Genomic DNA, 23,229 nt, shown 5'->3' with positions numbered 1-23,229 from the left:
TTTTGTAGAAAAATCTGGGTTTGCAATGTAACTACCTGTCAAAAAATAGGGGCAATATTTCAACTTAAAATACAGTGGACTAAAGGGAGAAAATGGGAGAAAATAAAAATGCAAATAGCTCAAAATTGTACTGCAGTACGTGACTAAATACTCGTATTGTTATTACTGTGACATAATTAACAGAAGCTGTCAGTTGCTTTCATCCCCGTGAGGAGGTCATAAAATAACCATGTGTATGTTTTATCTCTAGGCTATATGGCTGGTGGTAATGATAAACCTGATGAATGCAGTCATGAGTAATTTGTGTCATTTATAATACGGGGACATTCTGTGCTTCCAGAGATTTCCTGGACAAACCGGTTACATTATACATCTCGATTAAGCAGTAATACCAGATCACATTATGGCAAGATGTTTATTTCAAATTACAACCCCCAAAACTACTTTTGATGCAACCAAAGGCAATAGAAAAGAAAGTGTACCTAATGTCATTGTTTGTCCAATTATTTATGATTGCACAAAATTACCATATTTACACCTACCATACTATAGTGTACTGTTGTTAGATCCAGAAAGAGCAACTTCTTTCTGGTTTTGAGGCAACTGTTGTGTGTTTCACTCTAAAATTAATCTGAAAATGCTGTTTAAAAGTGTTACAGTAAATTGAAACACACTTTCATTCAAATAAAGCAAATAAACAAAGCAGAAATAATTTAATGTGCAGTCAATAAGGGTAGTTTATATTTTTGCACATGAAATCCACTGATTTGTTGTGGTTGGTGATTCTATAGGTTTATTAAGTTTGTTGTAAGAACAGTTACAACATTTAAATATGCCTTACCAGTTATTGCAACAGTGATACAAAAGTGAGAAAGGAAACATACCTCTGAGTATCAAATACTCTGATACACCTTATTACAATAATTCTCAACACTTTCACCCACAAATGGGTTTAAATGCAGGACTTCTAACAGAATCTCTATTGTTCTCATTATTGCTTCATTCAAGTAAAGACTGGGTAGCTTCTCCAGAAATATTTTTTGCAGTTCAAGGACATAACAACCTCTCTAGTCCTTGAAGACAGGATTATTTTATCACGTGTTATCATGAAAAACGTTCCTATTATCACCACCAACAATACATTTTCTACAGTCAACATAAATGATATGAATGCTGTTGTTTTTTTTAGTTAATTTCTCTCCATCTATTTGTCCAGTGCAAAAATTACAAGAAGTTCACTTCAAAACATTGTGCCCTTCATCTCCACTGCAGTTGTCATCTTCCTCCTGCTTCTCTTGACTCTGCAGGAGAAGAGGAGCCAGGTCACCGCCGAGCCAATCAGAAGACTAATAACAACCAGCACAGTGGCGAGCCATACTGGCACAGTGTCCGAGCAATACGGATTGAGAGGCTGGGCTGTGCTGTGCGTCGTGGGCCCTGGGGCGGTGGTGGTAGGCGGGGCTGTGCCTGTTGGTGTGGTCCAACTGGGTAAGCTGTTCACCTTTGTAAAGATGTAAGGATTCTCCTGTAACACACCAACAGCAAGGCCTTAAACTGAGTCAAATCCACCTCCATGAACTGTCAATATTCATAAACTGTTCACAACTAGGTCAGCAGTAGCATGAAAAAAAAAAAAGTGCTCGTGTGGCAGCTTTCTTACCTCAGTGGGGCACTTGATGTTATTTCTGGCATTTGTGAAATTGTTGTATGTCTGTTTTTTGCCCACTGGTTCCAACTAGAGATATAACAGAAATACATCTTTGCTCAGTTCATGACCTAATGAGATGTCTTCATCCAAAAACCCTTCTCCTGTCAAACACAGATAGGCTTTTATTGTTCGCCTTGCCAGACTCACCATATTATTCCACAGAGCTGCCGCCATGTCAGCGTGTCCTCGTTCACTGAAGTGGAAACAGTCCTCAGAGAAGTAAGTGGCGTCAGGTCTGCCGTCCTGGAGGAGAATAAATTCAACATCATTGTGTGTGATGTGCGGGTATAATGTGCTCCGAGGAGTCAGACATGTTACTGTCCTAAAGTTACATGTTTGTATCTGTGCAGTGCGCTTACAGCATTCAAAGGAACAACGGAGTTTTTAAAAAACGGCTGGACAACCACAGCAAAGTCCTCTCTACCATCGTAGCGGCCTCCATTCACCAGTTTTTCAGTCTCAATCTGAGAGAAATAAAAGCGAACAGTATTACAGCCAATATAATAACCCTGTTTCATCAACACCTGTTAGAAAGCCCACATTTTCATCTCACTGTTCCTGTCGACTAACCTGCAGATCCCTATTGATCCGTTTTACTTCAGCCAGCTCTGGTGAATCCTCTCCTGGTATCAAGAAGCATGGGCAGACATACCTGTGGATAAAGGATGAAAATATACCAAGTTAGTGGATTTATTATTGATTCAGGGATGAGGCAGTCTTTTATTAAATGCCTCATTCTTCTTATATATTTCTCTGCTGGATTAACTTGGTATCAGATCAATATTAAAAGAAGTGCTTTTGACTCAAAAGAGCAATCTTGCCGGACTCAGTGCTCTTGGTTCATGAAGAATTGATTTGTCATGAGTGGGTCAATGTGCGTACTTTTGTAACACATTGCACCCAAGGCTGTCCCTTTTGATCCGGCGAAGCCCTTCAATTTCCAGAATATTCAAGATGTTGACAATCGTCCTGGGAACCTGTAGTCAGAGAGCAGGTTCAAAGAGTAAAATTCAAAATTGGCAAATGATAATCTAAGGAGAGGTAAGGAAAGGTGAACCTATGCATTTTTTTATTGCAGGATCTCTCCCCAATATATTCCTATTCAGTCAAGTATTATGTATTAGTAGATAACATCATCTCACCTCTTTGTACAGGATATCCAAGCTTGTCATTAGATGATGGCTGTAGTTCTCAGGTGACAAAGAGGCCTGTAGTTTTGAGACACACAATGCACAAGGTCTGTTATTAATTCATGAACATGAGCAGCATGATTAAGGCACCTTGGAGGAAAACTGGCCAAATTTGAATCTCAGCAAATATCAACCAAAAGAGCCAATACAACATGTAAGCGTGTACCAGCAACAACTAACCCTAAGCTGTCACTACCACGGTTTCAGAGCTCATCTTAAATTGATGCTGCGCTTTGATATTCTGCTTCAAAGCACAAACATTAAAAGAGAGACTCCCCTGTCAGTGGAGCACGAGGAGAGTAATGGAGAGTAAAAAAAAAAATGGGATATGGGGGGAAAAAAAGGGAGGATAAATAAGAAAAGAGAAAGAGAGCGAAGGAGGCATTGAGACAGAGACAGGATGAAGAGAGTCTGGGTTGACTTGTGTTGTTTATGCCTCTTAGTGAACAAGGCCTGTCACTGTGCCCTGTGTGCTTGTTTAGTGCAGACAGAGGAGGGAGGGGGCGGGGGCAGGGGGAGGGGGGGGATCTGTGTTGGAGGGGTAAAGTGACAGAATGTGCTCATTGAAAAGAAACCATGTCTGCTCTCATCTCACTCTGACACAATAAAACAATTAGGGGAGGGCTGCTCACAAAGCTTGATTATTCTGCTCCAGTGCTTAGTTCCATTTGGGCAGTGATATCATGAGACAGGGCATCACACAACACCAAGGGAGGTTTTTAACCACTGTGCTATAGCAGGAGCTTCTTTTTCTGGAGGGGAGTGCTTGGAAAATGTCCGTCACCCACTGGATCATCCTGCAGTTCCTGTGACGACTTCTTAAAGCAACTCACCCGGTCGTTGCAGTACTGACACAGGTCATTGCCTCCAATGAAGAGGGTCACGAGCTTCCAGTCGTCCTGAAAATTCACCATCTAGTTCCATTCAGTAGATGGTGAAGGATTCAGAGAGCCAAACAGATGGAGCAAAGATTGAATTATCTTGTTTTACTAGCACATTACTATAAAATACTAGCTATAATTTGTTGCAAAAATTGTAAATCAGAGAATGTATTAGAAATATTCATGTTAAACTCACAGAGTCATTTTTCATGGTATCAATCAGGTGTCGGACCTGCCCTGGGATTCCTCTGTATGGAATTGATTCATTGTCATGAGTGTACAAAAATGTTGACAACAGTAACAGAGAACCATTTGAACATGATAACACATGAATATTAGAACTCACGATATTTTAGCCCCTGATACAGCCATATTGAAGCCAGTCTGCCATTTTCCTTGGCCCTTTGACATTCCTTTGATGTGAGGATTGAACTTCTTCAGGATATCTGATGTAAAAGAAAAAACAATGTGAGTATTTTACTGCATACAAGACAAAATGTTAGTTTTGTTTTAGACCAACTCTGCCATCTAGTGGTGCGAAAGTGAGGTTTATGACTTACTAGGTAATGTTGTGACACGCTCAAGATCTTTATCCCCTCCGATGCTTGTTAATGAAATACAGACAAGCAAATGAATAAGCCGTTCACAATGCAATTAGTTTATGTGGTTTGTGTGCAGTGTCTCACCTCCATGACACCCCTCTGTACTCTGTTCTTAACTGCAGCAGATTCTTTGCCTTTGCACCAAAGCCGGCCTGCATGCAGGAGAGCTGGTTTTAGGTTAGGTTAGGTAGTTACTTTATTAATCCCCGAGGGGAATTTTTTTTCGCTACAAAGCCTTGAATAATTTCAAAACACATTTTATCCATTTCACCCTCTGACTCATTAAATTGATCTTGCTCTCTGAGCTTACATTAACTTGATATATAGGTACCTAAAGAAATGGAATGTGTAACACCATTGATCCAGCAGTGGGTCCATTATTACTCAGTCCAACTGCATTAACTAACATTATTCAAATCCACAGAACTTTATTGCTCATGGCTCTAGTAAAGATCCTACAGATAAAACACAGCATGACAGCAAGGATTTTGCATAAATAGTATGGAGAAAATGATCCACAGGACAAGACAATGTAATAGAGCTGGCTAAAAATGTTACAATTGCATCCATCATTACTAGTATTACACCACTGATAATACCATTTATGAAATAATGATGAGGGAATGTATTAATAGGCTTTTACTACATTTTCTGGTGTCTAGTTTTAGTTTACTCGCAAACAAATGCACTTAATTTAGAACTTTCCTAAACACAAAAAGGCTTATGAGGAATACAAAAAGAGAAAGAAATAAAAATATTTAAAACAAAGACAAATAGAATAAGTGTTTAATTTAAAAGACTGCGAGAAGCAAGTGGAAGCTAGTAAGTCTTGAATGAAGCAAACTATTTAGAGAATTTATTCCACAAAGTCAAATCCTTGGTCGCATTTGTATGCATATAACTTACCGTTATAGAGTCTCCTACAGCAGCCACCACTTTGATGTCTGCAGGCCGTATCCTATGAGCTAACAAAACATAAACATGTAGACATTTCACATGTAAGCCTTGTATTAGACTTATGGTAATAACCGAGTGTCACCTGAAAGCTTACCTGAGGTGGGTACAGAGTTGGATGGAGCTGTGTTCACACAGGAGAAGTCACTGCCCCAGTTCTACAGAATAACAGATGTAGTTTAAGGATTTCTATAGGCATAATCAATTACTAGGCATTATGCATGAATAATAATTACTTTCCTGTTTTACCTTGTTGTGTATGAAAGACAGAAGCTATAACTTACTGTAACTGGAGCAGAAGTGGGTGGAGGGCCTGCAAAGGTGTAGTTGCTATTGATAGCAGTCCTGACGAATGGATTGGTCTAGTAAAAGGACAAAAAAAAAAATCAATACACAAAAGTGATAAAAACAACAATGTTTACTGTACAGTTTTGATCAACTTTTACCTCAGAGGGACACTTCAACTCAATGTCAGCTGTGAAGTCTTGTGTGAAAGTCTTGTTGCCCAATGGCTCTAACTAAGAGATTGTGAAAGTCAGTGATTTATTTTAGATCATTAGGAGAAATAAGAAACAAATGTCGCCAAAATACAAAAGGTGAGAAATGCTTTCTAATAAAGCAAATCCTACCATGTTGTTCCAAAGAGCACGAGCCATGAGAGTGTGAGCTTTCTGGCTGAGATGAAAACAGTCAGGTGTAAAGTAAGAGCGGTCAGGCCGGCCATCCTTGAAAAACAAGGCACAGATAGTAAGTAATAACAAATTAAAACAAATAACCAAATAAAAATGATTGTGCTCCAGAGCTGACTGTTCTTACCTCTAACCGGGGAAGGACAACCTCTCTAAAAAAGGGCTGCAGAACCACAGTGAAGTTGTCTTGTGTGTCATATCGCCCAGAGTCAATCAGCTCTCTCATAGCATGCTGGAAGGAAAAACAGCCACCATATAACAACCACACAAAAATATTTATCCATACAGTGACAAATATTTCAAGTTGACAGTGGTAGTACACACTCTTTAGCCTTTAAAATGTTCAGGTGATGTTGATTATGGTTCATTTTTGGTGAACTTTCTCTGCTTTCCTTTTTGTTCAGCGTCTTCAATAACTGGTCTTGCATGCTTGGAATCCTTTTTTGTAGCCACATCATACAATTTAATAGTAAACAGGTATAAAGAAAGAAAAAAATACAGATGTACCTTTAAAAAGTATAATTATTTTTTTTTACTGATGATCATTCTAATATTACTATACACTATTTAAGGGTCATACAAAAGATGTGCCTTCACCTTTTATAAACACAAATATAGCAGAGAAAGCTGTTTTTGTCAAAACAGGTCACAGGAAGAGAGAGGAACCAAATACACGACACGGAAGATGGAGTTTTGTAGAGCTCTACTTACGTAGTAAACAAAGAGACACAGGTGCAGGCAAAAAGGCAAAAACTCAGGAAGTGAGGAAATTCGTAGACGAAGAGTATTAAGATGGCAAGCAATGAAATTACCAGGAGGAATGAAGACATGACGATGAGTCAAAGACAGAAAGGCAGAGCTAAACACGAGTGCTGATTCGTTAATGAGACAAGGTAAGCAGAAGAACTGGCGGGAAAAGAAACACAAGAGCAGAAAGTGAATCAACAGAAACGAGAGGTAAGTGATTTCAAAATAAAATGGGAAGCTCAGCAAACTAACAGTTAGAACCATGACATGTTTAGGTGTTACTTTTACTTTCGAGTAGAAAAAGAATAATGTCGCTGTGGAAATGTGCAAAGTTCAGAAGTTTGCAGGCCACATAAAGAAAAGCTTTCTTTTAACCTGTCTTGGTTTTGCACCTGATAAGCTCTGTTGAAGTCATTGACCCTCTGGAGCTCAGATGATTCCTCCTTAGGCTTCAGTATGCAGGGACAAATTAGACTGAAACATAAACAAGACGGCTGAATACTAAAGTATGGTCAAACTGGTGGTCAAAAGTATTTAGGTTAAACTAAGTCTAATGTAACCAAAATTCACTGACCTCACAAGCCAGGTGGGACAGCCCAGACTTTTATCTTTGTGCAGCTCACGCAGCGCTACAATGTTTAACAACTCTACCAGATTGACAACAGCACGAGGTACCTGGAAGATACAAAACAAGTTTGCAGGCCGTCTTCATTTTGCATTGTGATTGTGACGTTTCTAACACACAGGTGCAAGTAAAGTAAAGTGCTTGAAACATACTTCTTTATGGAGTATGTCTAGAGCTTGGCGGATACGGCCGACCACATTCCTGGGTGAGAAGAAAACCTGCGGGATAAACATGTTTTTCATTAGCACAAAAACATGAAAAGCATGAAATGAAACCTGTGCGTACATAAATGTGAAACAAGCTAAAGCTGGAACAATTGGTCAATAAATCAATTAGTATTTTGACAGCAACTATTTCGATAATAGCTGAATACTTTGCTGGTTTCAGGTTCCCGAATGTTGGGAATTGCTGGATTTCCTCTTCTATTAAGAATCTGTTGATCCAACTAAACAACCAATTTTGTGAGTTTTGTCAATGTCTGGGAAATTGTTGTGCTGATGTTGGCAATCATTAGTTCTCATAAAACAAGTTATCCTATTTTAGATGATTAATGCTTTCAACATGAAAAGGAAAGTAGATCATCTAGATCAACAAATTGACTGCCTGTAAACAGATACAAATTCAAATGACCAAACACAACATTTTGTCTTGTAAAATAATTTACAGTATGAAAATTATCGAAGCATTAGGCCAAGGTAAATACAGAATCTGATTTTACTGTGAAAATCTGTGGAGGAAAAAAAGAGTGCTCACACTGTCCGTGCAGAAGTCACATATGTCATTGCCACCAATAAACATGGTGATCACTTTCCAGTCATTGTGGAAATCAATATGCTGAAATCGAAAAGAGGTAAATGTTCTGTTGTTAGTACATTAATTGTGAGCATAGAACTGAGATAAGGTTCATATAAGATCACATTTAAGTGTGTTTGAACTGAAGTTTATCACTGCCTTACCGAATCGTTTTTCATTTTGTCCAATAGGATTCGCACCTGTTGCACCATATCACTGAAAACAGGAACAAGTTTTGAGGGTAAAAGTTGTACAAATTCTTTGCTTGTCTAGCCCTGAAAGGTCAGCAAAATTGAAACTAAGTAAAACAAAATGTGACTGACCCACACTTTGCTCCTGCCACAGCCTGATTGAGAAAGGCTTCTGGACGGTCCTCTTTACCGATTCCCTTTGAGAATCCAGTCAGTGAAGGGTTAAACTCCTTCAGAATGTCTGCAAAAAAAAATCACTGGGAAGGTCAGAAAACTAAAACAGAGATTTTATTGATATAATTCATAAAATTTTAAATTCTAGGTAAAGAGAATCGAGTAAGTAAGAAGGAAGAAGTAAGTAAGAAATGCTCCTCGTCTGATTAATTGCATTATTAGCTAAATCAATTTAGAGCTCATGAGTAATTTGTGAATTTTATCTCACATCTGTAATATATTTGGATGATTTAGTATTAGCAGTCAAAACATTCAGTTAATTGAGGTCATTAGCTGGCATTAAAGGCAAGTTGTGCAGTCTGGCAATAAAACAGTAATTTAGATGTTATCAAGCATGGTGCAACAGTTGGTCTGTGACTGGCATTTTTTATTGGACAAAATTGACCTCAAGCAGGCATCATTTTGTCATTTAATATTAATGTCATTATAAGTAAAAAGATAAGAGACAGACATACTTGGCAGAGTGGTCACAGTGGTTATATTTTCATCACCACCGATGCTGAAAATTGTAGAAATCGCCTTTAGTTAGTTTTAAATGCTGCAGAATTATAAAATGAACTCCTGAAGTGTTTTCCCACATTGTCAAAATTCAAACAAACTTTAACTTGTGTTACTACCTCCATGACAGTCCCCTGTACTCATTAATCACCAACAGAAGGTTGTCTGCCTTGGCACCCACACCATTGCCTGCCTGCAGAAAACATCAGGTGTTACACAGTAATACTAGAACTAGTGGAACCAAAGGGAATAATGATTAAATCTGCACATATATTGCAGTCGTGAGTGCTCCAAGGTCATATGCAAATATAACCATTATATAAACTGAAATTCAATCAGTATTTCACTCTAACTGCAATCTTACCCATGTTTCATTTGCTTATCTGCACATAGCCACTCATAAACAGTACAAATACAATCGTTCAATATCTTTAGATTTGTCATCCTGTTCTTTTATATACTAAACACCTGATCTTAATCTATAGTAATGCTTATTGGGTTAAGTAGATTTTTTTTTTTCCAGATATAAATCCAGATATTAGCAAAACGGAGGTAGAAGAATGGAAGCACTCACTGTCAGGGAGTCGCCTACTGCTGCCACCACCTTGATGTCTCCAGGTCTGAGCTCATGAACTACACAGGAGAAAGAATAACATGGTTGAGCTTGGTTGAATTTAATTATATATATTTCCAAAAGTTGATACAAGTGGGGTTTTTTTTTACTTGAGGTGGGGGTGGTCAGAGATGGACTACGGTCTGTGCATGGTATCTCAGTACCCATAACCTAAAAATATATAGTATACGCCCATAAATTAAAATTTCTACTCAATAACTCTACAATCTGGTTTTGAAATTGTCAAAGAAAACCTCTTACAGGATCTGTTAGTGCAGCGGAGGCGTCGGTGTAAAGCGCCCCCTCTCTTTCAGTGAGAGAATTCATCTGTGTTCGCAGGAAAGGTCGCTCCTGGGATGAAGATTGAAAAATCTCAGTTGTGATAGTTTTAGTGTCAAATTCTAAGTCTTAATAATGATTTGAATGTCTGCTCTATATGTTGGACAGCAGCCACATATCTAATGGCTTTGTAGGCAGCTTTTGATAAACTGTGTTGGCGTGCCTGACCTGGGTGGGGCACGGGATACGGATGAAGCTGCTGTCCATGACCTCGACCTGGTCTGTCGATGGCTGAAGCTGGAGGAGGCAGAGTTGGGATTTGTTAGGATTTTGGGGTCAGCTGGAGCCATTCTATGCAATCAGTGATCATACAGCATCTGACTGTACTGATTCTTCTGCTCATACATGCATGCAGAGTGAACAATGTCAGAGTTAATCATACTGTCGGTAATCTCCCAGGTTAATCTTTACATCTCTTATCTCATCCGGTGTCAGACATACGAACGCTCGCTGTAATCAGTGCTTCACCTTACTCTTGGTTTTTGGGATCAAAGTGACTCTTTCCTGGCTCATTTTACAACAGGGGGGGGGGGGGGCAAAACAACATTTAGAGCTACAGCATTCTGGTTGTCACACAGTTAACTGTGTATATACAAACTGTTCTTTTGAATGCCACGTGTGATTTTGATTAATAAGAATTTACCAAGTTTGTCCATAGCTGAACCGCAAATTGGGTCAGGTCAGACTGTGTGTTTTCCTTCAGAGAAACAAATAATATATACAGTTAGCCAACAGTTTTTTTTTTTATGAATAGTTACTGGAAGAAAGCTGTATAACTTAAAGCAACACTTACATAATCTGAGTTGGGTTCAAGGATAATTGGGGCCGACTGCAGCACAACAGTGAAGTCTTCACTTCTGCTGTGCCACTGAGGATTTTTTAAGACATGACTTAAAGAGTCCTGGAAAGAAATTAGATGGTCAGGCAGGCAGTAAAATGGGATTCAGATGCAAGCTAAGAAGCACAGCGCCATGTACTTCACCTGCAGTGCTGTCAGAAGAGTTGCTTTTTGTAGGTTGTGGTTTATGGTTGCATCTCTCATACACTCGCACCCGCTATAATACAAAGCAAGCACATAACTATAATCTGCCTTCACAATTGACATACTGATACCACTACAGGTGGAATACTGCACACATGTGTAAGATGCAAGGTTTTGCTGGATTTTTACTTGGAAAAACTTGAAGCACTCACTTATCTTGCTGATGATTTCCACTCCAGACTGCCACATGAACTAAAGTGCGATGCAACTGGAAACATACACCCAGCACGTTATTATTTTTAGGACCCGAGCACCGATGGTGTGAAAGCCCTATTGTTATTCAAGCGATTATTATTATTCTCCGTAAACAGCTGCATTTTTGGAGGCTTTATCATACTCAAAAACTCATGAAATTTGGTACACGCATCTCTCCCAGCGAAAAATTTCAGATTTTAGTGGAGTCGAGAGTGGCCGTGGCCAAATTGCTCGCTGGCGCCCCCTAAACAGATGCCCCGGCAGCTACATTTACCTACATGGATGAAATTCGCTGGACATGTGGATCACACCGAAATATACAAAAAAGTTCCAACGCACCATTACATCAACTCAACAGGAAGTCCACCATTTTGAATTTAGTTGCCATTTTTGGCGCTTCACACATGTTGTACTTTAACAAACTCCTGCTACAGATTTTGTCGGACCGACTTGAATTGAACACAGTGGAGCACTGGTTGCCTCACAGTGAGAAGTAACTTGAGGCATCCATGTCAGTTCAGAAAAAGGTCATAGTCCAAAAAGTGATAAAAAAAAAAAAAAAAGTCATCCAAAATATCCAAAGTATGTCATCCAAAATATTCAAAGAAAAGTCATACTGGCATGTTGTCCAAAATATGATTTAAAAAAAAATAAAAATAAATAAAAAGTCATACTATAGCATGTCGTCCAAAAAGTGACCCAAAATTCTGTATTCAACAAAAAGTACCATTACCCGTTCGTGTAGGATCTGCTGAGCTGCCTCCATTTCCCGCACCACAGTTTTAACATCCTCATCAACCTGAAGAAGATAGAAGCCATAATTGTTTACAATTCTTTTGAAATCCTAACACAACATCAAATGCAACATAAAGTGGGATTTGTTTTAGGAGGTATGAATAAAGGAAACGTACATCTGATGAACACGCACACATTAAGTCTGTGGGGATGAACAGCAGCACGAGCTTCCAGTCTGTCACCTGCAGGTACATACAGGAAACTGTTACAGTTGTTTGTAATAAATTAGATGCTTCAGTTGGTTTAATGAACCAGGACCGTCTACTCTTGAGCTAACAGAAATAACCGGAGTCACTGAGACATTATGATTCAGTTTGAGACAACCACAAAGTCACTCTGGGAGATGTGGTGTGTTTTCTTGTTCAGAACTTTCTGGCATTTTCTGCTTTTTTGTCTACCATGAAATTTGCCAAGAGTTAGATCAGAGGATCACTACCACTCTCTCATCTGTCAATTAAAAATGAAGCTTCACCCAGGAGACCGTGAATGTATCTCATCTTAGCTTCACTTTGTTTGAGTCTCGTTAACTGTGATTTCTAGTTTTGGTGAAAGTTGCTCGATCTCCCACTGAGCTGTCTTCGGGGAAGGGATAGCACACAGTCCTTGATCTGATATTCTGCTTTCAGTCAAAGTATCATGGTAAATATTTCATTCTTATTCATTTATGATCATATTTATAGTGGATAAACTCACTAGGAGTAGAGGTGACTGAAATAATAAAAGGTTTAAAACATACAAAATTGTTATGAGTGTTAATTGTACCTGATGTGCAAGTGAAAGAGACAGTTCTTCTGCTTCCTTCAGTAAACTCCTGCAACACATACACTCACACATAAGGAGTCCTGCAGCAAGCTTCTTATAAAGCATTTATGTGTGTGACCATGCGTGATGTGTGTGTGTGTGCTACCTGGGCTGTGATGAGGTCTGATCCACGTGTTGAGTGATCACCTCAGGATTTAACATGGACAGCAACTCTATTCAAACCACACAGATACAGTTAAATAAGTGTGTAATATGAGTAACCCCTTACACAATCAGGTGATGGATTATATATTATCACATAATGACTGCTGTGAAAAGGACAGCAGGTGAAAGCTTTTATTTATGTCGTCAATTTTGCTTGCTTTAATGTGAAATAAAGTTCAACAACCGTTTTTTATGACCCCACTATCTTATCCTTAGATAAACTCAACCGGACTATGTTTATTGTTCTGGCAGCTTTTCTACATTTTCCTGCAACACGGTCCTGACTCAGACCTTGAACTAAACTCTACGTGATCACTAAGCCTGACTTGTGTGAAAAGCATCTGTTTTAGTTTAAATCCACTCAAAGTTAATAAATGACAGAGGAGGATCGTTGTGGTTAACTGAAACAAAATCAGGTGACCAGGCTGAAAAACATACGTAGAAAACTAGATTAAGATAATTATTTAAAAAAAATAGTATACAGAAAGTACTGCTACTTGGTTTGAAAGATTATCATTGTTGTCAACTTCATGATTAAATTTGTAACCATGTGAAAATGTTGCAACTGGCTGTAAGTGAGAGTTCATATTCACCAGCTATTCTGCTGACAATTCTGGATGCTTCATCCCTGATAATGAAGACAGACACATTATAAGAGACTGTGAGTATATTTAATATAATTAGGTTTAGCTTTAAATCCATTCTGGAAACAATGCATAATGTTTATGCATTTTAATTTTTGTTGTCTACCTGTTTGAAAGTGGCATTCCCAAAGTGTAAACAGCTGTGACATCAGCAGGTCTGAGAGCATGGACTGATGTTGAGAAAAGGAGGAAATTAAATGTTAGCAGTGTAACCAACGAGAATGAAAGGACTGATCTTTATACCCAATAATCTCACAAAGTAGTAGCAGATCAATATTCTTATTGATTATGATTGCAGAGGGCGTTACCTGAGGAGGATGGGGAGAAGGGAGCAGGTATTGGTGAGCAGAGTATTGGCATGTACATTTCTGTCTGTAGCACATAAAAAAAACAGATTGTCAGACCAGCATTTAGAGTCTAAAATATAATAATACATATATTTTTTTAATGAAGAAACGGTGCCACAACTGAAATACAGACACCTTTTCTGATGAAAGTTCATTTTCTCGTGTATCAACTTCAACAGCATCTACATTTGAAATAAGGCAGAAACGTATTTATATTAATGCACGCACAAACATTTCAGAGTGTTAGGTTGAAAAAGTTAACTAGTAACCATAAAACTTCCTCAGTGGACCATGCACACCCCGTTCCACTTGAATACAATGGCTCTCTGACGATAAAAAAGATCTAAAAGTGCCAGTTTTCTTAGTTAAACTCTCTCAAGACCTTTTCTATGCTTTGTTTGTTACATTACTTATAATGCACTTTACCTTGAAGGTCAGTGCTGATTCATGAATAATTCATTGAATTTGCTTTTGTTTACTGCTGGTCTCATCATGTGTAATAAACTGTAGTGTGACAAATTTTCTGTGTTTCACTCTTTTAGTGATTACAGCCAAAAGTCCTTGAACAGACACTTGTAAACTTTTTTTTACTGTGCACATCAGTAAAAGCCAGATATCATAATGTTTGTTAACGTTTAAACTCTGTCATACACAGGTAAAGTAACAGATGCAGAAGAACGTGTCATCTACTTTTGACCACATTTGGATGTGTATGTGCTAAATTAGGTATAACATCCATCACCCAACATTGTGAACATCACCACAACAAATCCTTAAAAAAAAGCAGGCTGTCTATTCAGTCACCAAATCACTCGGATCTCATGGCTGTGCTGCCTTCCACTGATTGCAACAAGTAACTCAGTGCGCTTAATTTGTCCATGAGTATAACAATGTCTTGTATTTACCTGTAAACGAAGCGCAGGATCCAAAAAGGGCTGCCAGAATCAGGAATGCAGCTGTAGTCATGATGTGATGAGATACTGAGTACTATCCACACTGAGGGGTTTGTGTAATTCCCTCCTTTCCCCCACCCCTCAGCCTCAGACGAAGAAAGACTGAGTTCTCAGTGACTGTAAAAGTACACTGTACCTGTAAAGGGTGTGGAGAAGGCCAGGAGTCCCGAGAGAGTAAAGTTTTAAAAGGGAAAAGGAGGAGAACTTCTCTTGTGAAAAGATGTGAAATAATCAGTCCTGCATTTAGAGTCTTTCTATATCTTCTTCTTATCAGTTTATCTGGATAACATTACCAGTCATATCGTCTCTACTCTCTATCTACAGTTGTTTGTCATTTTATGACGTGAATTAAAAGAACATCCTCACGTCTTATGAATGACCAAATGGACACATATGAAGGTCAGTCAGATATTAAGTCAGGGTTATGACAATCACCATGACACCTAATTAGCCATCAGTAAATATTGACACGTGTAATGGTTGAAGGCACACGGTTCTTCATAAATAACATTTTTGTGTTCTGTATTTACACAATACAGAGTCAGGGAGTAACACCAAATAACCAAAATAAAGAATTATAATCAAGGGCCTTTGTAGTAACCCACATATTGAAGACATAGATGGAACAAAAGCTTTAGAAAGCATATCTAATGAGATGTTAGTTCTCTCCTTTTTTTTACTTTGTCTTCACTATTTTATTATGACGAAAAGGAATCTTTTTCAGACAATAAAAAAAATTAAATGTGCTTTTTAAAGAAGAAAGACAAAAAAATGAACATGGCCAGGAGCTGCTTCGTCACTCCAAGAAGTAGGACATCGTTTGTGGATACAGTGATAGTAACCAGTGATTTCCCAGAATAGTGAATACATTTCTGGGTCATAATAAAACTCATTCAAGTGTATAAGCTCAAACTACCATTACAAATTCTTCCACTTATTCAAAGGTTGCTTTCTTAGTTCTCCAGCTTTCAGGGAGGATTTTCCACGTCGAAGCACAACATGAATAATATTGACAGCATTATGTAAATCTTAAGAGTAGAATATTAGTACACAATTTTATTTTAAGTCATTTCTAATATGCTTTCCTCCAGTTGTGCACCACTACATGGACAGTCAGGAGATAATTTTAACCAGTGATGACACAGTAAATGTAACTTCCTGGTGTTGCATACACAGTACTTCTGGAGATGTTCTGAGATATGATTAGATTGCAAAACTCTTTATGAGTTCATCCTTAAATTGGCTTTATAGATAGCCTGACCCTTGGAATCGCTGCAGAGTGAAACAGCAAGATAGTTATCAGATTTCAATCAAACCAAACTTTGCATGTCTCTCCTGGAGGGACCGAGGAAATGTCCACGTCCACATTTTGACCTGTCATAGCTGCAAAAGGTTTCACGTCACAACAGGCAAAGATCCAACCTGCACAGTAGCCAGTGGTGGAAGAAGTATTCACATCCTGTGCTTATATGTAAAAATACTAATACCACAAGTATTATTATTATTATTATTATTATTATTATCATCATTGACAGTAGCAGGACACCCCCCCCCCCTCGCCCCCTGATCGGAAGGGAACTATTATTTATATACATTTGCTTTTCTTCCCACATCAAATATGTGCATTATTATCTACTGTGACATCATCATCATCATCATCATCATGTCCTCCTCGTGCTGCAGCTCGGCCTTTGCCGCTCATATCGTGCCGGGCACGCTGACGTGACTTTTGGTGGGAACCCTTTGCTTCTTGAATAAGAAAGCCTGCGTGTCGAGGCAGCTTCGCCGAGGAGACGTGAAGTGTTTTTTTTTTGGTGTTTTTTTTTTTGCTCCGCTCTGCTGACACCTGGCGGAGCAGCGCTGCTTACGTCACAGCCGGATGTTGACACTAGCTCGCGCAGCGCAGACGGGGAACAGCTGAAAAAGAATAACAAAAGCCCCGACGACGACGACGACGGCACAAACAACAGACGCCCGCCTGAGATATACTTTTAAAAAAAAAAAAAAAAATTTTAAATATCGTTGTCACCATTGCCGGCCGAGACATTTTGCGCTGCTTAAACAAGTTCGAAAAGGTAAGGAAACCGTCATTTGGAGATAAAGCAAGAGATACGCGTTTTTCTTGTTCTTGTTGTCGTGGACGATGTTAGCTGAGCGGCTAGTCTTAGGTTAGCTTTTCTCGAATTGCCCCGAATCCCAGTGGAAGACGGCTATCGTCTCCCTTTTTTTTTTTTTGTCAGGATTAGTCATCTTTCAATACGAGGTTATTTATAATGGCGCTGGTATTCAGCTCCACTGAAAGCCCAGCTGCCATCTTCAGTCGGCATTAGTCTGACGAGACAGGCAGGACTTGTTGAAATCAGTGAAACGCTGAAACAGGAAGCGGCTTTTGCAAAGAGGAGGTGGGAAGAACCCCTCAAAATATAACTCGGTAAATACCGATTTGATCTCGTTGTGTTTAGAATTCAGTTTCTATTAAAAAAAAAAAACAGTTTGTAAACATTGTTTATTACAGTGAAGATGAGACATTCGGCTGATTGCCATATTTCTGAGCCTGTGTCGTGCAAGATTATACATTTAAAAAAATATATATATATAAACAGCATTGTATATTCTATTACCTGACATTGGTACTAATAAAACAGTCACAAGGACAAACTGCAGACTTTCACAGAAAAACCTTTTACAAATTCAGTCCGATCGTCACCACAGTGTAAAAGTCTGCCTGTAAAGTACATTTTTCATCTCTGTATTGTGGCCGGCTCTGGTTTTGTATTTACCAAAGGGATTCAGCATGTTTTGGTTGGGTGACGTGAATGTAATCCTGCAACACAGTATATGTAAACTTACATTGCGGTATACTGATCATCATCATCATCATCATCATGGTGAGAGCAGCAATGATTAGTTGATTAATGATCAACAGAAAATTAATCATCAACTGTTTTGATAGGTGATTAATTGTCATTGTTTGTTTTTTTTATTATTGAAATTAAAGCTAAAATTGAATGATTCCAGCTTCTTAGATGTGAATATGATCAATTGAATATGTTTATTGAATATGTTTAAGCTGAGGACTGTTGGTTCGGCACAAAACGAGTCATATTTGGGTGGCATCTTCGGCTTTGAGAAACCTTGGTTGACATTTCTAATCATTTTGGCATTTTAAAGACCAAATAGTAAATTGATTTATCAAGAAAATAATCAATACATTAATTGATAATAACAAATATTTGTTTATTTGTTATATATTATATATATATATGACAATATTGGTGTGTGTATATATATATATATATATATGTATGTATTGTAGGTGGATAAAAAAAACTGTTTGTATTGTACTTGTTGCTAATTTAAGTAAAGCCATTTTCCTTTGAGATAGTATTGCCAGATTACAATACTAAATCAAAAAGACAGTCCTAAAATATGTTAATATGTTAAAACAATAAATACTACATTATAAACCATGTAGCAAAACCTTTAACAAATGTTTTTATTTCACTTTTTTTCTCTCGTGTATTAGTTTTAGTTCAGTCACTCCCAGAGATTACACGATGGGCCGTATCTTCTTGGACCACATTGGCGGAACGCGCCTCTTCTCGTGCGCCAACTGTGACACCATCCTGACTAATCGATCCGAGCTCATCTCCACACGATTCACAGGAGCCACGGGCAGAGCTTTCCTCTTCAACAAGGTACGGCGAAATGAATTTAGCTGGTGAAGTGGCCGGCCGTGACACATCCTCCTGAATCAAGCAGGACGCGCGCAATGCCTCAATCCCTGCTTCAAAAATGAGGTCGAGCTTATATTGTCAACTCCACAGGTGGTGAACCTGCAGTACAGCGAGGTGCAGGACAGAGTGATGCTCACCGGCAGGCACATGGTGAGGGACGTCAGCTGCAAGAACTGCAACAGCAAGCTGGGCTGGATCTATGAGTTTGCCACCGAGGACAGTCAGCGGTACAAGGAGGGACGCGTCATCCTGGAGAGGGCGTTGGTTCGAGAGAGCGAGGGCTTCGAAGAGCACGTCCCCTCAGACAACTCGTGAGCCCCCCCCCTCCCTCCCCCCCCCCCGTCGATGGATTGTCCGGGAAGGGCTCGCTCCCGCTCCCGTGCCCTCCTTTCCCTCCCCTCCGTTCCCTTGCCTCTGCGCTGCACACCACCGCCTGCACTTAGGAGTCAGTGAAGTTTTGACTTCACTGATGCCCCCCTCCCTCCAACCTCTCCCCCCCCACACACTCTTTCCCTGTCTGTGGCCTACGACCTTAGGCCTCTGCTGATTAGACGATAGGTCCTCCTTGATTTATGTGTCACAAGGCAACCCCCCCCCCCCATCCCTCCCCCCCCGGAACAACAGCTGGGAACACTGCTAGGGCGTCGTAAGTTCACTGAAGCATTCAAAGCACCGGTCACACAGAATTTTCATCATCGCTGCACAAGGCATGCACCACACTTTTATGGTTAATTAAATACATGCATGAAAGTACAGGTCACTCACATTCACACACAAAAAAAAACATCAGCTGGTTGTTTTATTTATCTAGATAACTTGGAGGCAGCAGAGCTGAGTATGATCACCGAGCACCAGCCCTGTCTACATGGTACACGTTAATCAGCCGACTGAGATGTCACTCTACATATTACTTTTGTGATATTTGTGCTCCGGTGTTGTGAACTTTGTCTCAGTGTATTTGTCACCGGTCAGCATTGAGTGCAATTATTAACACGGTAGCTGTTAATTCTGCATAAGTTAACCTTTTCTTAGCCGGTAGTTTAATGGACGTCGTAGTGTTTCAAATCTCTGTTCTCATCCAAATGATGCCGTGAGGACCGCACAGATTGATGTCATATTTAAGTATTCATCGTTGCGCTCGACAGCGATAGCAGTTTCATTCAGCTCCGGCTCACCGGATGCACGCGCAGTTTTCCTTTGATGTCGTTCAAATGTACACAAAGTGGCGTGGAAGTGATGTCCTTTCACAGCAGACAACCCCACAGTTGCATTCAGTTCTACCAATCCCCCCATCCGTCACCATAGATTCTGTGTGCTGCGTGAAGAGCAACGTGTGACTTTGGTGACTTCATCAGGAGCGCGTACCTTTCAGCCGCGCGTCTCCAGATGTGACGGAGGCAGAACGCGTCCGGAGAGGTGACGGGGCGACGCGCTCTGGCTGCCTGCTGGCTGGAAGGGCAGGATTACGAGAGGGTGGGTCACGCGAGCGTCTGAAAAGCAACCGTGCGATCAAGAGGGGACAGGCTAACGGAGCTTCTGAAAGAATAGCTCCAAAAAAAACAAAAACATACAACACTATGGGAATTCAGGAAAACAATGTTAATGTTCAAATCAAGCCTGGTTTGACCCTCCCGCGCTCATTTCGACGCGGTTAACTGCGGACGCTGTCGAGTCGTGACCCACCCTCTTTTTTTTTTTTTATAATCTCAGGCTTGGAGCATATTTGGTCATAACATGACTTGTTTCTTACAGCACAAAGCCAGGCACGCTTTAATGGCGCATTTATCTTTTAAAGATGAGCCTCTGTCCTTGGATGAGGCCAGGGCTTCAATTTTATATCATCAGACTAAAAAAAAACAAAAAAACAAAACATATTTCATGACATTTGAGGTTAATTTTAGACGGTGTTGTTGGCGCAGCTTTGTGGCCCCTGGTGTAACATTGTACCAAGTCAGTGTATGAATGCCTGTAAGCATTACCAAAATGGTCCCACTTTCACGAGTGACACTGTTAATGTTTTTGCTTGCCTTTACAAGGTCACGCAAGATAGTGCGAGTTGTCATTTCTACAAAAAAAGTTGGAATATATGCAGGACGCTTTACACCATTCATGACCCAAAGTCATTGCAGTGCACAGCCAGTGGTCACAAGAGATTATAGTTATCATTTTATGGTTCACTTTTAGCATTTTATTGATATGTTAAGTGTTTTTATTTGCTTTACATGATATGATTACTATTTTATTGACTGATACATTTATCTTATTCAATATTTTATTGATTGGACAATTGGAAAATAATTGTTTTCTTGTATTGCCATGGCAAGAGTTTCTTTGATGTGATTTCTAAATAAAGATTTAGTCTTGCTGGGTTCAATTCTCATGTCAGAGTGATCCATGCGAGTACTGTTTGAAACCTACAGTTCCTAATCCTTCGATTCCTACAGAAGAGGACAGATGGAAGAAGATAGTAGTCACTATCAACTGGCAAATTGTCTTTCTTCCTCTGTTATTCATGGTTGTAGATTTGATGGACGCCTAGTCGTCAAGACAAATTTGTACGTAAGCAAAACATGGTCTTGTGTTTTTCTTCATACGTGATGGGGAGGAAAAGACTACAAGCGACGATGAGTGGAAGTCTCGGACCTGCAGGTGGCGGCAGACGACTGAGAAACGGGCTCAAGATGTGTTTTTTTTTTTTTCCTTCCAAGGATGATGCTGAATCCCTCCCTGCCTGCCTGCCTGCCTCTGACGTTAACCTGCTTGGCAAGAACCGTAGCGCTTCACTGCAGTCTGGAAATTCATGTTAGAGATGTTATTCCCTGCAATGGGAAGAAAAAAAAAAAAAAAAAAATTATGAAAGAAGTCAAATTAAATATTTGCTGTTAAACAAATGCCCAATGCTGGCCAATATTTCATTAACTGCTAAAAACAAAATGTGATCTAAATCCAAAAGCTAAAATGCACCAAATAAAATCCGAACTCTTCCGCATTCGCTGTGAATCACCCACGATGAAGAGGTTTGACTGCATTTGGTTTATAAATAGGACGTGACGACTCTCCTAATCCACCCACTAATATTGCAGCGCTGCCGTGCAGTTATTTATAGCTCTGATCCTGTTGGAAGGCTGCTTTGTTGGTGTGTCTGTGAGGGTCTGTGTCACCGCGGTGGAATCAACAACAGGTCTTTTCTGCAGTCACTCCTGGAGTCGCCCTACACAGAGCACCCAGCACTAAACTTCGAGCTCACACAAATATTAATTAAGGTGGCTGAACACAACGATCTGTCCCGGTCACAGCTATTTTTGTATCCACTGCAGTTGCTTGTTTTCTTTTCTTTTTTTTCTTTTTTTTTTGAGGGCTCTAGGGCATTTATGGATGGATAAGACTTGTGTCTAGTGCCATTTAAATGCCGGACATGACTACAGGCAAAAAGGAGGCTTCATCTCCAGAGGACTTGCTGTGCTGCTTTATAATTCATAGTAGTCTTTGACTTTGTCCCTGTGCAACCTCAGGATTGTCTCCTGTCTTTGTAGAAAAAGCCATCTGGACAGATAAGGATAATTACACTGCCCCCTTGATCCTATTAGTCCGCTTGCAATTGGATAGACATGGCACAAATCTAGATGTGACATAGTTCTTAAAGAGCGCTATTTTCACTACGCCTCAAACACCTCCACAATGCTCTACAGCACCGGGACATTGAGATTCCCTGAAGAATTTAACCTCAGGCGCTTACACACACTCACCCAAGTTTTCTACTACTAAAAGAGTCCGTCTTTTAGAAGCAAATCTAATAAGAGGAAAAGAAGACGCATTCGTGACACATATAGCACCATGGAGTCCGCATCATCCGTTTTTTTTTTTTTTCTTCCGCCCACTGTCAAATGCATCAGAGCAAATTTGAAGTTATATTCAGATGCAGAGGATGAACAAGGGAAGGGGTGCAGCAAAAACAAAATGTAGTAGCAGCATATAATTGCGCCCTTAATTGACTCGTGATTCATCATCGCCGGACAGCTATTTTAGTTAATCCTCGCCTTTCTTTTTGAGATCTCATGAGATTGTCAGCATCAGCGCCCTTTAGTGGGAGACGAGATACAGAATATAGAAATAAACTTCTGTCTTTCCATCACTCTCTTCACACACAAAAGAGTGACATCATTCTGTCGCCAGGAGAAAATAGCATGCTTTCCATTGACATCACTCTACATCCCGTTGCCAGGAGACAGGGGAGTCAACATTAGTTACTATGGCGACTACACTTCACCTTCAAAGCTCCTGACCTTTTTGGTTGTTTACGGTAGACGTGTGTGTGTGTGTGCGCAAAACAGGACGAGGCAAACCACGACCTCAGCGTTGCGCAATACGAGCACTGGAGGTCTTGTTGAGTCATCCCCTGCAATGTAGTGGTTGTTACAATATATTGTAGATTACAGGCCTGCCAAGACAAAACACAAGATGGCCTGCAGCAAATAAAAGTCAAGAGT

The 23,229-nt window shown here is 39.8% G+C and overlaps 2 protein-coding genes across 2 annotated transcripts; one reads left to right on the top strand and one right to left on the bottom strand.

Annotated features, from left to right (window-relative positions):
• Positions 1–439: 439 nt before the first annotated feature.
• On the bottom strand, positions 440–14,071 carry LOC138200278 (phospholipase B1, membrane-associated-like). Its single transcript, XM_069152858.1, has 41 exons — positions 14,014–14,071; positions 13,812–13,875; positions 13,655–13,689; positions 13,003–13,069; positions 12,858–12,906; positions 12,212–12,277; positions 12,034–12,099; positions 11,258–11,313; positions 11,046–11,118; positions 10,857–10,964; positions 10,707–10,760; positions 10,232–10,300; positions 9,986–10,075; positions 9,835–9,895; positions 9,686–9,744; positions 9,231–9,304; positions 9,069–9,112; positions 8,512–8,620; positions 8,353–8,404; positions 8,150–8,230; positions 7,549–7,614; positions 7,346–7,446; positions 7,164–7,245; positions 6,152–6,256; positions 5,965–6,060; positions 5,782–5,853; positions 5,620–5,697; positions 5,433–5,493; positions 5,288–5,346; positions 4,466–4,533; positions 4,340–4,383; positions 4,126–4,225; positions 3,976–4,027; positions 3,732–3,812; positions 2,851–2,916; positions 2,591–2,685; positions 2,279–2,360; positions 2,068–2,172; positions 1,856–1,951; positions 1,661–1,735; positions 440–1,525 (listed from the first exon to the last, which is right to left on the bottom strand). The coding sequence occupies exons 1-41, from the start codon at positions 14,069–14,071 to the stop codon at positions 1,241–1,243; spliced, it is 3,204 nt and encodes a 1,067-aa protein (XP_069008959.1). The 3' UTR covers positions 440–1,240.
• A 2,838-nt stretch (positions 14,072–16,909) lies between these two features.
• On the top strand, positions 16,910–21,116 carry LOC138200085 (protein yippee-like 5). The gene is made up of 3 exons (XM_069152527.1): positions 16,910–17,080; positions 18,532–18,703; positions 18,833–21,116. Exons 2-3 carry the CDS (start codon positions 18,563–18,565, stop codon positions 19,055–19,057), a joined length of 366 nt encoding a protein of 121 aa, XP_069008628.1. The 5' UTR covers positions 16,910–17,080; positions 18,532–18,562; the 3' UTR covers positions 19,058–21,116.
• The last annotated feature ends 2,113 nt before the right edge of the window (positions 21,117–23,229 follow it).

The sequence above is a fragment of the Embiotoca jacksoni genome, unplaced genomic scaffold, assembly GCF_022577435.1.
Source record: "Embiotoca jacksoni isolate LCO1_2020_lvr unplaced genomic scaffold, fEmbJac1.0.p SCAF_18, whole genome shotgun sequence".
Lineage (NCBI taxonomy): Eukaryota > Metazoa > Chordata > Actinopteri > Embiotocidae > Embiotoca > Embiotoca jacksoni.
The sequence above is the reverse complement of the archived record's forward strand: the minus strand, read 5'-3'. Positions and strand labels throughout refer to the sequence as shown.

What these genes read in the sequence shown, in the direction of transcription:
- LOC138200085 (XM_069152527.1), top strand. Translation starts at nt 18,563, where the DNA reads ATGGGCCGTATCTTCTTGGACCACATTGGCGGAACGCGCCTCTTCTCG. An exon ending in GAGCTTTCCTCTTCAACAAG is followed by an intron (nt 18,704 to 18,832) that starts GTACGGCGAAAT and finishes TCAACTCCACAG; the next exon opens with GTGGTGAACCTGCAGTACAG.
- LOC138200278 (XM_069152858.1), bottom strand. Translation starts at nt 14,071, where the DNA reads ATGTACATGCCAATACTCTGCTCACCAATACCTGCTCCCTTCTCCCCA. An exon ending in GGAAATCATCAGCAAGATAA is followed by an intron (nt 11,119 to 11,257) that starts GTGAGTGCTTCA and finishes TTTGTATTATAG; the next exon opens with CGGGTGCGAGTGTATGAGAG. An exon ending in TTGAACCCAACTCAGATTAT is followed by an intron (nt 10,761 to 10,856) that starts GTAAGTGTTGCT and finishes GTTTCTCTGAAG; the next exon opens with GAAAACACACAGTCTGACCT.